The sequence below is a fragment of the Python bivittatus genome, unplaced genomic scaffold, assembly GCF_059951505.1.
Source record: "Python bivittatus isolate LINGU-HERP-01145 unplaced genomic scaffold, Pbiv_v1 ctg000020_np1212, whole genome shotgun sequence".
Taxonomy (NCBI): domain Eukaryota; kingdom Metazoa; phylum Chordata; class Lepidosauria; order Squamata; family Pythonidae; genus Python; species Python bivittatus.
The window spans coordinates 26,908,883-26,922,500 of record NW_028277030.1 but is presented as its reverse complement, the minus strand read 5'-3'; the positions used below and the strand labels follow the sequence as shown (position 1 = coordinate 26,922,500).

Genomic DNA, 13,618 nt, shown 5'->3' with positions numbered 1-13,618 from the left:
TGGCTGAGTCACCTTGACTTCCACTTTGCACTTGCTAGTTTATTCTACAGTAATAATCAAGGAAGCCTTCATGTCTATATTGACATGGAATTATACGGATACAGAAGAAAATTTGCAACTACATTACCTGATTTATGTATATACCAATTTTCTGTTTAGTGCAATCTTGTGAATAGTTTAATGCCTGGACTGATATCTGTGGTGCAGAATGTGGGGAAGTCAGTGGCTCACTGGAACAGCACTTGTTTTGCATGAGATAGTTTCAAGTTAATTTGCCAACACATCTAGTTAATGGATTTCTAGTTAATAGGTTGTTGAGGAACAGGCTGTTCTGGCCAGTGTTCTCTAATTGGATAGATTGACCACAAAGCTAAACTCCATATAAGGAAAGTAGGTGTTGAGATGAGTGTCAAAAGATATATTTTCCTTTTCTGTGATGCCAACATTATTTGGCTGTATTTATTTACTGCAGTTACATCCTACCTTTTCTCTGAATGCCCAAGGATGGGCTGAGATGGCTTAAAGCCACCCAGTGAGTTTGCACGGCTGATGCTAAACTGGAACCTGGTTCTCCTTATCCTAGCTGTTAATTATCACACCACAATGGCACAACATGATAGTCTAATTTCAGGGTCCTTACAACTGAATGCAGGCCCTCCTAGATGTTAACAGAAGTGTGTTAAACATATTGCCTCTTGGCTTGGTTACATTGGCTCTTAGCAACTGTAATGGGATAGCTAGAAGTTGTGTGTTCTCAGTTCATTTCTCTTTGATGCCTTGAAACATTTAAGGATAGTCTTCTGCCTGGTGATTGCTGTAATGCTAAAATGTTGTTTGGATTGATTAACTGATTGCCTGATTTTCTTTCAGGTCTACCATGAAGAGGGGGGCTTACATAAATGAAGATGAATTTGCTGCTAGTCCAATTAAGATATCTCGAATAGAAGAACCAAAAAGAGGTAAGCCATTCCTCAGTTTTGGTTTTGGTTGTTATTAAATTTATACTCCATATCTCTGCTTAAATAAGCATTCAAGGCAGCTTACAACAGGAAAACAAAATACAAAATATAAAACAGAACAATAAAATTGAGACAAAGTCAGTGTAATCATTAAATGTTTGACAAAAGAATTGTGTTTTTGCTATTTTCCTAATTACTGGGAGAGTGGGGGCTAAACACACCTCCTACCCATAGTCTGGGGGTCAGAGGAATCCTTCTCTCAGTACCAAATAGCTGAGCTTCTGCCAGTGTAGTCATCTTCCAAGAGTCTCTCCTACTAAGTAACTAAGCAGGTTCACCAGTGGGACAGGTGGTCCCTCAGACAGTCAGGCCCAAAGACATTCAGGACTGTACTGTAATGGACAATGTCAAAACCTTAAACAGTGCCTGGTTGGCAGTTAGCAGTCAATGTCAGTGAGGATCATTCAGTGCAGGTCGTGTGTAATGTTCATGCTATCTCAGCCTGGACATTGAAATCCCCCAAGAAAAAAAGTCTGGGACTGTCCAGTGCTATGCCAGAGATCACCCCAAATTGCTCAGGAGGAGAGAGTTTAGTGATGGGTAGACAGTATATTGTTATTGTCTCTACACTATCTCAGCCACCCAGACAGAGCAACAAGCACTCACAATTGGAAGACTGTTGGATGGAGCTTTGGATCAGTAAGAGGGAATTCCTGTAGACTATAGCTTATGCCTGCCACCCATGGCCTGCTGCATCACAAATTAACTTGGGAGATAGCTTGGAGAGCTGTCAGCCAGGCCTCTAATACTTGCCAGGTCCGTGCTTTCATCCAAGATAAATCCTAGATAATAGATGTTTTACTAGCAATGTATCTGACATTAAGAAAAACAGGTTGTGAGGGCCCACCTTCATTGCTATCTTGATTGTCTTGGTTAGACTGCAACCTGAAAGGGAGGCCAATAAACAGCTTGACCTCCTTTCCCTGCAATGGCCATTTCCTACCATACTGCCCCCTGCCAGTTACTATATCAATAAATATTTCCTCCCAGCCATGCTCCATTCCTCATTTCCCCCCATCTTCTTGACACATCTCACAACACCAAACCAGTTAATTAATAAAATAATCAAAATAGAGCAACCATTCCCTTGTTAGAACCTTGCTTGTGCATGACATTGGATTGGTTGGTCCAGTTGGACTTATACAGCTTCTAGAAGAGGCATGGAGCAAGCTAATTGTAGCCACCGAGGGCCAAGTCCTGTCTCTGTGATGTGCTAAGTGCTGTTTAGTAAATCAGGTCTTGCTCAGAGGGCTTCTAGCCTGCAGGTTTAAAACAAGGAGTTGGTGGTATGAAAAACAATAATCTTGAGAAATTGGTGCTGCAAGAGGTATTTTGCCTTAGTTTATGGGGAAAACTCTTCTTCACTGCATGGTGCCAGTATGATCTAGTGGTTAAGATGTTGGCTAAGAGTCAGGAGAACCAGGTTCTAGTCCACTCTCAGCTACAGAAACTCACTGGGTTACTTTGGCCCAGAGCCTCAGTCCCACTCTACCTCATAGGGTTGATGTAGAAAAAAAATAGCAGGAAATATATACTCAACCTAGAGTTCCTGAACAGTTGTAGAATGTACAGCTAATAAATAAATGAACTCAGATTGCCTAGAAACATCCCGAAGGCTGGTATTTTCTTTTCTTCTCCTCCTCCTGGTATGGAATGAATATGTGGATACAAGTTACGTGTGGAATGGCCTTAATTAAAATTACCCCCTTACATATAAGTGATAACTTTAATTTACCAAGTAGTGAGACAGGAAGGTGAGAAAGTATCGAGCTGGAGCTCCTGTAATGTTTTGCAGAAGAACCCATAGACCTAGGCATTTACTGGAAATAAGACCTTGTTTGAGTAGTGTGTGTTCAAGTTCAAAGTACAAAAACAGCTGAGCCAGAAGAATGTTCGCTCATTTTCTCATGTGACTTTTCAACAGGGCAAGTGCTGTCAGTTGGCTTGTTTTTCCATTCCGGCACAAGCTACAAAATGAGTCACTGGTTTCTGTTGAAAACTCAAGAACTTTTTGCGTGTATTCTTTCAGACCCCACTTCTTTGAGTTCATTTTTAAGCTCTTTTGCTTCCAGGATTTTTTTCTGACTCACTTTGGAGTTTTAAATTCACCCTTGTTGACTGAAATGTTGTTAATATAATAGTATCACACCTATGATTTAGATTGTGCTATCACATAGAACAAAGAGAACTTTGATAGCAGTTATTCAGGAGAAGTAAATTAAGGACAACCAATATACTATGTTGAACTTCCTGGTTTTAAGTGAGCTTGATCTCATCAGTTTTTTTCAGCATAAGAACCAACAATTATAAGAAACAAGAACTCCGATATCTTTCTAGTTTATTTGAATATCCAGGAACTTGTGTTTACAGGTGGGGAGAAAATCCCCAGTATTTCCAGATAAGGCTAGAAAAGCTCCCCTTCATACCTGGACAGCCAGTGGCTATCAGGGTAGACAATATTGGGCTAAATCAGTATTTTTCAACCTTGGCAACTTTAAGAAGTGTGGACTTTAACTCTCAGAATTCCCTAGCCAGCATGCTAACTGGGGAATTCTGGGAGTTGAAGTCCACACATCTTCAAGTTGCCAAGACTGAAAAACACTGGGCAGATGGGCCAACGTTTAAATTCGTAAAGCAGATTCCTGTACTCTTAGCCAAGTGTGCTGATTGATTTGTATTTCTTCAAAAATACAAACTGAACTAGCAGAATTGCAGAGTTCCTTCTATCTTGAACCTCTTTAGGCAGCCTAGTTGTACATGATCCTTGGTCTTAAATTCTTTTTGGCCTAGTGGATCAAGGATAGAAATCCTGCCCTCCCAAAAGGCTTGGTTATATTCTGCAGAGACCTTTCCCCCTCTGTTGTTGAACTGCAAGTCTAACCTGAGAGAAGGGAAAAATGGAAACACGTGATAATTATGTTTAACTGGCTTAATTTAATGAAACTTAGTTTTTGTCATGGCACCACCTACTGTTTACAGTGTGGCTTCTGATTTCCTTTGCAAAAGGCAAGAGCAGCCCCATGCCCAAAAAGGTTGCATTCCCCAAGGAGGGAAGCAGGCCTAACTAGATGATTGTTAGAAGGCTCATCTCCATCCTAGGTTATTGTAAGGCATTATCTGTTTCTTACAGAGAATGTTTTCTTTTTGAAAGTAAGTAGGAGGGTTCCCCCCCCCCACAAGCTTAAAAAATATTTAGATCTACACTATTAAGATCAATCATGTATTTTAATATTTATGGCTTAGTCCCTGATAACAAAAAGTCCTTGGTAATTGTCTAGACAATTTTAAGAGGCATGTAATGTATTACTAATAAGGCGGTGGTGGGGGGTGGGACATAGCAATCAGTTGGAAGCTCCGTGGGAGCTCCTCCTTCATGATCCTTTATGTACTTTTAGTTTAATTAAAAAAAAAAAGAAACTTAAACAGAGAAGTGGCTTGGCTTCTAAATCCCATTCTCCTTTACACAATCCATTCCCTCCAATCTATTTTGAGGAAGCCTTGAACAAACTGGAGGAAGAAAAAAATCACGTACCAGGGTCTTAATTGGCTCATTGCTCAGAACAAATTTGGAAATGCTCTGCCTGCTGCCAGCACCAATGGAGGTTAATTTACAGGGGACTAGAGTCCAGGCTATGCTATACTGTACTGACATAAGCTGGGAGTGTGTTTAACTAAGCATTAGGAAGGGGTGTGTGTATATTCTGCCTTGCTTGCTCAAACCAAAACACAGACCAGTGCAATATTAAAAGTGCTATTTCTAGGTCATCCTAGACTCAGTTAATTGCTTCACATTTTGTCACTTCCTTTTGGCAGGGAGAGAGAGAGAAAGAGAGATTAATTAGTGTTTATACTTTTTTCTCTGTTATCACCTTTCCTTTAGTGTTGTTGTATGTCCGGAAGGAATCAGAAGAAGTCTTTGATGCACTTATGCTTAAGGCTCCATCTCTGAAAGGTCTAATGGAAGCTGTAAGTTGTAAGGATCTTTATCGTCATATTTTAAGAAAAAGTTGGAGTAACATATCTTCTTTGTACTTAATCTAAATAGTTACTGTATTGTTCTTTCTAAGCTTAAGATTTCAAGTGCTTGAATTAATTGCAAAAATTCTGGACGTACATTCTGAATGTGTGTTAGCACACAGCATGTACCTTCTAGTTGGTGGGATTCAAGCAACAGTATTATCTTTAGATGAGAGATCCTAGCTTGTGTAGAAATGTATGAGCATACTTGGGGTAACACTGGAACCTGACCAGTAGTGTCTTTATGAGTGAATGAATGAATGAATAAATATTTGTGCTTCTGCTCACATTGTTGTATGGAAATATAACAATTGTAATGTTTTGCAATATAACAATATAATGTTGTTTGGCTATGCAAGGAGAAACGTAAGAGTTGAATAAAGTGGGAATGGGATACTTAAGAATTATATCAATAATGAATGGGTGTTGAATGAATGTGCAATGAAAACAAAAGTGAGTGATCAGTATGGAAGCATTTCAGAACCATGCTTGTTTCATGGTTAGTTTATGAGGCTTTATGAGGGTTCTCAGCTGCTATTGTTATGCTATTTCTGTTGCTTTAATTTTAGTTGTTTTCATTGTTTTTACTCTGTTTTAACTGTTAGCTGCTCAGAGTCATGTATATGTGATATGCAGCCTATAAATTAAACAAACAAATAAACAAAAGATGGTTTGAACATTTAGAGAGAGTGTGGGAGGTTCAATTTGCAAAACAAATGAAGGAAGGAAGAAGAAACAGGAGAAGACAAGCAAGTCATCCCCATTGAATGGGGATGATGAGAAAAAGAGGGAAATGAGAAATTTAAAGTACAAAAGACAGTGTGTGGTGAATGTGGACATAGTAGAAGCAAGTATCTTTGCAAGGACAGAAAGACATGGACAAATATAGTAAAGGGTATTAACTATATTTGGCTATAATTCATTTTCTTTTTCTCATTTCATGCCTTATTTTTATTGGTTTACTATTTCTTTATTCCTCCTCTGTACTTGGCATAAAATTGCTTACCCTAAAAGGGAATAGAATGATGGGTATGGATTTACTTAATTCTGGTTTTGCTGGGCATCTGTTTTCATTGCTAGGCAATGGTTATTTATTTACCTGTTAAGCTAAATGCACCTTTTGGAGGAAATACAAAGAACACAAAGTAATTTTAGATTTCTAATTGTAGTATAAACCAAGCAAGCTAAACCAGTTTCTTTGGGGTATTCTCTATCTGTGCTAGCATGCTTTGTGAAGAGGACACATATGTAGGGACTAGAAGGAACAAGACAAAGAACTGGTAAAGCTGTTAACCCGCACAGCCCTCTGAGAGCAGGGCAGGGCACCTGTGTAATTTTCAGAAGACCCACAGATTGAATTCAGTCATATTGATCATACAAGAAGTGATTTTTGTTTGGAGAAAATTTAGTTGTCCGAATTTTCCCTTTGCTAGAAAATGAATTCTGTTTGACAAGCAACTTCTGTAGCTGCAAGTTTCAGAAATGTAACTTACTCCATACTAAATTTAGCATTCATTATCAAGAAATATATGTTGTAAATTGAATTATATATTCGTCATAGGTTCATAGAAACAGATTTTTAAAGTAGACATTTTATTTCTCTCTCTTTTATCTCTATCCCATGCTGCAAAACTGGATGAAGACTTTTTTGCATATGCTTCTTCATGGTCATAGGTATATGTAAATTCTACTATAAAAAAGACTCATGAAAAACTCAAACAAAATAAGTAATGCCTAAGGTATTAACATGGGATGAATAGGAAAAGCCTCATTTGGGCTGCTTTCACTGGACTATCTTGTATGTATTTACTTGGCATTCAGTCTCATTATGTTTAATAGGACTTTAACAGGATTTCTAGAATGTGTGTTTTAGAGTTGAGCCCTACTCTCTCAGATCTGACCTTGTTTCCAAACCATGTACTTTATCTGAAATCGATACACAATCCCTGTGGACAGTATTTAGCTGCCATAGTTCTGCCTGTAAAATAACAGATGGTCTGTTTGGGTGTGTCTGGGTAGGGATGAAGACGGAGAGCCATGCTGGAGAGTGACCGTTAGCTCTGTGTATCTGCTGCTTTTACATTTGTCAATGTCCAACTAGACTCGATGGTTATAGAGTTAAAGGAAAGCAGCTCAGGCCATGATCGGAGATTCTTCCATCAGAGCCTGAAATGTCTTGCATACAGTATATCACCTGCTCATCCTTTGTTTAAACCAGGCGTTAGCGATGGGGATTTGATTGGTATCATCCACTGACTGCAACAAATATGCCCCTAATGCTATTCAGATGCAATTAGCACAAAATCAGAATGGTATTTTGCACTTGCTTTCTCAGTTCTTACAGTAGTCCAGCACCTCTGATTTGGGGGGGAGGGGGACACTGAGATCAGCTTTCAGTGGAAGCCAGTCAGTACTCACCTCCACCCATCCCACTTTCTGAGAATTCCATAGATCAGAAAGGGCATTTCATTCTCTTGTTGGATGATACTATTCAGAAATTACTCCAAAGATTGCTGGCTGAAAAGTTTATGCAATTGTCCAAATCATGTTTTTGCAACAATTATTGCTGATTGAGGAAAAGGGGGTTCTGGAATTCACTGGTGGAGAGAATTCACATTTCCTATGACCCTGTTATCATTTCCTTTTTGTAAGAGGAAACACTTGTTTGAAATTTTAGTCATGTGAAGAGCACTCTGCAGAAACAGAGAGATTTATTAGAAATGGTGAAACAAAAATTATGGATTAAATTTCAGATATTCAGTTTTGTGTAAAATTGAAGATAACTGAACATTTTGAATTAATTTAGCTATTCTATGAGATTATATTTTAAAATGTAGGCTTAATTAAAAGGTTTCTCTGACTTGGGAAGCCCTAATTTGTGATCAGCCAGTCTGGAACTAGGGTTTGTAGTGTTTAGAAACTAGGCATTGTTAAATGTGTCCTGGCTTGATACTTGACCTGATAAGCCATAGTTGCAACTATTCCTCCAGAGATTTCTCTTCCAGTAGGAATGAACTCACAAAGCCAAGATGATAGTCAATAAAAGCATATGAGCAAATTTATATCATGCTTTTTTTTTTTTTGCTCTGTGTAATGGAAATTCAAACCATCAATTCTATCAAATTCAAACCATCAATTCAATCAGATTTCAGTTCTAAAGTATGTTTTTTCATGGGTATTAGCAAGTAACTTGGCTGTTATGTATAGGGTAAAAGTATTTTCCCTTCTGTGGTTCAAATATTTTACCTTTTTTCATGTTTGTATTTAGATATCTGACAAATATGATGTTCCCTTGGATAAAATAGGAAAAGTCTTCAAGAAATGTAAAAAAGGGTAAGTATATCTAAAATAGCACTTCTCAATACGTACGCAGTGCTTATAAAATATTTTTCATCTTGCATAGAGCCATCTTCTCCCCTCACCAAATCTGGTGTGTGTGTACATGTATGAGTTCTGCCACATTCCCCCAAAGGCTGAACTTATGAGTACATCTGCCTCAAAGAAGATGCTATAAAAGGCATTTTTTGAGTGAGGGTGAGGTCAGAACAGGATGAGAATGTGATGGATTGCATCAGTGAAGTGTGGTTGCAGCACCAGCTTTTTCTGATTTTGGTGTTATTGTTTTTTGTTTTTATAGTTGTATATTGTTTTTAGTGCTGGGTTGTAAGCCGCCCAGAATTTGGTTTTAAGATGTTTTAACCTTTAATTTTTAAATTTAATTTAAGATTTAAAACAAATGTTTTAAATGAATGAATGAATGAATGAATGAATGAATGAATGAATGAATGAATGAATTTCAAGTTTTTAGTGAATGGTTTGGCCAAGGGAAGAGAAATTCATAGTTTAGCTAGGCAAGAGCAGCTCATTACATCTCATCTCCATTTTCCTTGAACCAGAAAGGAAGGGGCAACTTGCATGTGTTGCCATAATATCCAGAATTACTTGTTCAGCAAACTGGGAGTTTTCTGTTTAAGGCAAGCTGCACATACTGAGCAGCTCTCAGAAAGCCAAAAATTTGGTTATAATGAAAAATATGGTGAGAGGGAATAGCTTTTGGAATTGAACTTATCTACACCCTTCTCTCATTTAATAAGCATAATTAATGCAAAAAAATGGAAATACTGAAAATCAAGAAAGTCCTATTTTTAATTTACATTGGTTTGGTTATTAGTTGTGGCATTTTGCATATATTGATTAGACTGTGGTGTTCTCAAGTATGTGGCTGGAGAAGGACACTTGAATTGTTCAATTTGCCACCTCTTTTGTTTTTGCTTTTGCTTTTGCTTTTTATAACGTTTATTAATTAACTAAAACAAGGTAACATAAAATGGATTCACAGCATTCCTTTGGCCTTTCATATCCTTCAAATCTTTCTTCACAAAGAAGAGGGTAAAGTACTAATAAAAGTGGTGAAACGGAGGAAGACATGTGAGGTTGCCACCTTTTCTAGATTACCAGAGTTAACTTCAAAAATGATTTAGAAGTAGATTTGTTAATCTCTAAGTATAATCAGCCCAGAATAATGAGGTTTTTTTTTAAATTGTTGTGAAGTTCCATAGAAAGCCATAATTTGGGTTCTGTATTGGCTGCTGTTGCCACACTATTTCTCAGCCACTGCAGCCCTTTTCATAATTATTTTCAAAATCTTCTGAAATAAGCTTGCAAATGTCCTGGAATTCAGTGAAGATAGCATAATTACTTTTTAATGCTTTAACCTGCAATTGTGCCTAAATTAGCAAGCAACTATTTTCAACACTTTTTTTGCATGAACAGCATGCTAAGCCCTATACAAAATAAAACACAAAATGGTATAAACCCAGTACAAGAGTGGATACTCACTTCAGTCTGCAGCAATATTTAACAGCAAATAATTTATTTAATGGTCATGCCAAACACTTTCCCTCCCCCTGGGTCATGCGAAATGGATGCCATGTGGAAATTTATTAAACTTTTCTATTGGGTGTCTATATCCCCTTCTCAAGATTACATTTCTAAGAGATTTTTGAGCAGATTCTGAAACTGAAGCTTTTTCATAGTGTACAAATGACCTTCTTATTTACAATGAACAAAAACGGGATAGGCTGCATGAGGTAAGAAAAGGGCTGGCACCTATGGGAGTTATGACATTTTCCTTCACGTCTTAGTGTTTTCAAAGTTTCTGGCTAATAGACATGCACTGCCTTGGACTGATTTTCTCCATGGCTTGCTAGAAACTAGCTCATACTGGCCATTTTTTTCCCTTATAACTTGGCAAGAAAGCAAATGCAAACTCTTTGCTTAATATAATTTCCTCTTTGAGAACAGTGTGCTACTTTGCTAGGCTAACCAAAATATTCTGCTCAGTTGAGCATATTATGATAGTAGGTCCAAAGAGTCTCAATTCTTCATTGTTTTGCCTGAACCACAGTTCTTGGTTCAGCTGTGATATGTTCTGTTCTTAATACCCCATTTTTTTCTTAGTATTTTAGTGAATATGGATGACAATATTGTGAAGCATTATTCCAATGAAGACACCTTCCTGTTACAGATAGAAGAAGCTGCTGGATCTTACAAACTCACTCTTACTGAAATCTGAAACCTAATTTGTTGGGCTCCTTGTGGGGTCTTTCAGTGAAGGCTCTGAATACAAAACCTCTTTTGCTTTTATCCTCAGGATTTAAATGCGTTTTTATGGAAGAAGCCATTTGATTCTTCCAAAGAAGAATACCTTTTAAAAAACAAACAAACAAGAATTATCAATTGATAAATCTAGCCTTTTGGCTGCAACGCTGCACTTGAAACAGATGAACATAAGAGACTGAATTTTTTTTTTAAAAAATGAAATTTGCATTTGTAACTGAAGCACAATTAAAATGAACTTCTTGTTATATTATCAACACATTCCTTTACCCATTAAATATGTGTGTAGGTTGGTTTATCAGCTCAGAGCTTCCAAACTCCTTTGGTGCTTATTGGAGTTTCAGAGAAGTGTAGGACTGGATCGTTGTGATGTTTACAGTTGCCCGGGGCATAGAACTATTATTTCCTGCTACAATTTCTCGTACCTTGCTTTATGAAGAACTTTCTTTAATTGTATGTATCCTACTGATGAACTATATCTGTATATAAGCGTGGTGTATTTTGAAGGGTTGTAAATGTGTACATAGATCATATATATAAAATGCAGGATATACAGAGATATGATTAAATATGTATGTGTGTGAGTAACCTAGAGCATATGGCAAAGCCAATCTGAAAAGACTACATGTATATAAATATATCACTAAGAAAAGCAATCTTGGTGCTAAATTAAATTTATGTTGAGCATGTTCAGTCTCTAGTAAGGGGAAATAGCTAAAAGGACCTTTTTTGCTTAGCATATTTAATTTTTTTTTATTATTAGAGTCTGATATGAGGCTAGCTCATATACCCTATGATTATAACTGAAGAAGCATGAAGCATCAAAACTGATGTTAGTGACTTTGGGCTTCAGTTCTCACAGCATTTTCAAACTTTATTCTTTTTTTTGTTCCAAAATGTAGATGCGTATCATTTTAATACATGAAACAGAGATTGTTTTCTCACTATTTTCCATTATAATTTAGAGTCCATTTGCAAGGTGCATTTAGGTTTCCAAAAATAAGCTCTCCAAGCTGCTGCCAAACACTAATATCCTGGTTCATACAACAGGTTAAGCCATTATGTAGTGTGTTTTGTGCAGGGATTTGCATGTTGTGCAAACCCCAAAATGGCAGTTTAAGAAGGCTGTGATTTAGTCAGCAAAATGTGATTACAAAAAATATGATTTAAGATAATGTATGAGCCAGACAGCATAATGCAGTGTTGTCCAAACTTGGCCACTTTAAGATGAGTGGACTTCAACTCCCAGAATTCCCCAGCCAGCAAGGCTGGCTGGGGAATTCTGGGAGTTGAAGTCCACTCATCTTAAAGTGGCCAAGTTTGGACAACACTGGCATAATGGGACTCATAACGGAGTTGGCCCACACTGTAATACCAGTGCTAGCTGCACAGATATGAAGTGAACTCAGTATATGTTTTGAGGAGAAGGGGATGTAACACAACTTGTACCCAGCCAGGGACACATTATCTACTAGGGCTAGCCAAGAGAAGTATTTGTTATTTCTTGTTGGCTGCCCAAATTTTACTTGGGCCCCTTGTTTATTTTGAAACACCATTTCAAGTATTGATCATGATCTCTAAGAATATCCTAGGCCCAGATGTTTGAAGCAACACTTTCTCCATACAGACCTACCGGCACACTATATAATTTAAGACCTTACTCCAGATTCCTTATGGTCAGACTCCTATTTTATTTAACATTATTTGGTTTGCATATTGCTTTTAAAATTAATGTTAATCACTTTGAAAGTCTATTATGCAGCCCAAAGGCAGATTAAAATATGTTGAGCAGATGTATAAAAAAATTAATTGTAGCAGAGAGAAAAAAATCCATACCAAGCCCATTTCAAAATGGCATTTATTCAAGTGATAAACCTGCATTGTTGGCTGGCTCATGACTTCTTTCCTGCAGCCTTCCCCAACCTCTTGACCTGTTGGCTGGGATGATGCAAATTGTAATCCAATACTTCTAGACAGTGTGAAACTGAGAAAGTTAGTTCTGCAACAGGCTAGCACAAAGTTTTGCCTGGAATTTTGAACACTTAGGCTCTTTGCTATTTGATTTCCTTGTCCATTGGGTGTGGTTCTTACTACCACTACCATTATTATAATTATTATTAGTGTTATGTATATTGCATAGCAATAGAATCCTGAGAAATGTAGAACAGATGGTATATGTTGAAGCAAACCCCAAAGAGAATCTTTCCTAAAAGAAAAATCTAATCGCTATTTTTAACAGTCATGTATTTACAAGTTAAAAGATTAAATAGTTACTGCTTGTTACTGAAAACTACCAGCAGCCTCTGAATATGCTGTCATTAATAATTCACAGTTGGAAGATATTTTGTCAAGAGAATTTTTGTATCTGTAAACATGCATGACAAGTTCTGTTTTTTGAAGAAAATTGAGGTTTTGCTACAGATAAAATTGAGTAAAAATAAGATTTTTCTCTATTAAGAATGAATGCACTCACTGTTATATTTATATTAATGTATGAACTAAACTGTTGATTTATTTTCTGGGACATGGGACTTTTATCCATAGCCATATTTGTAGAGTTTGATGGAAGTGATTTTGCCCTTGTTTGCTTTTACATGTCGGTGTAATTGAAAATTTGCTGTAAGGCAAGAGCAATTAAATTTTATATGTCCATTTGTAACCATTCAGTTAACTTTGACTGGTATTTGTCATAAGTTTAGATGGGTGTTTAGTCAAACCAAGGAAAGGCAACACAATGCCTGCACATATCTCAAATTGAATTCTTGTGAAAATAGAAAGTCCTTCTGGGGTAATGATAAAAAGCCGAAAAGAGATGGTAGGAAGAGACATTAAACATGTTCCGTGTGATCCTGTTCTATTCCCTTTAAAAAAGCAACCTCTTTACAATATACAACAAATTATTATTCTTTGATTAAAATGAGATGGGACATGGGTGCTTTTCATATGAAGGCAAATTTTATGTT

The 13,618-nt window shown here is 37.1% G+C and overlaps 1 protein-coding gene across 1 annotated transcript in view; it reads left to right on the top strand.

Annotated features, from left to right (window-relative positions):
• Window positions 1-11,895, top strand: part of GRHL1 (grainyhead like transcription factor 1) — a 53,854-nt gene extending 41,959 nt beyond the window's left edge. The window contains exons 13-16 of the mRNA XM_088150101.1: window positions 871-959; window positions 4,900-4,985; window positions 8,305-8,369; window positions 10,497-11,895. Of these exons, the coding sequence (XP_088006227.1) occupies window positions 871-959; window positions 4,900-4,985; window positions 8,305-8,369; window positions 10,497-10,611 (355 nt within the window). The 3' untranslated portion in view covers window positions 10,612-11,895. The remainder of the gene's footprint in view (window positions 1-870; window positions 960-4,899; window positions 4,986-8,304; window positions 8,370-10,496) is intronic.
• The last annotated feature ends 1,723 nt before the right edge of the window (window positions 11,896-13,618 follow it).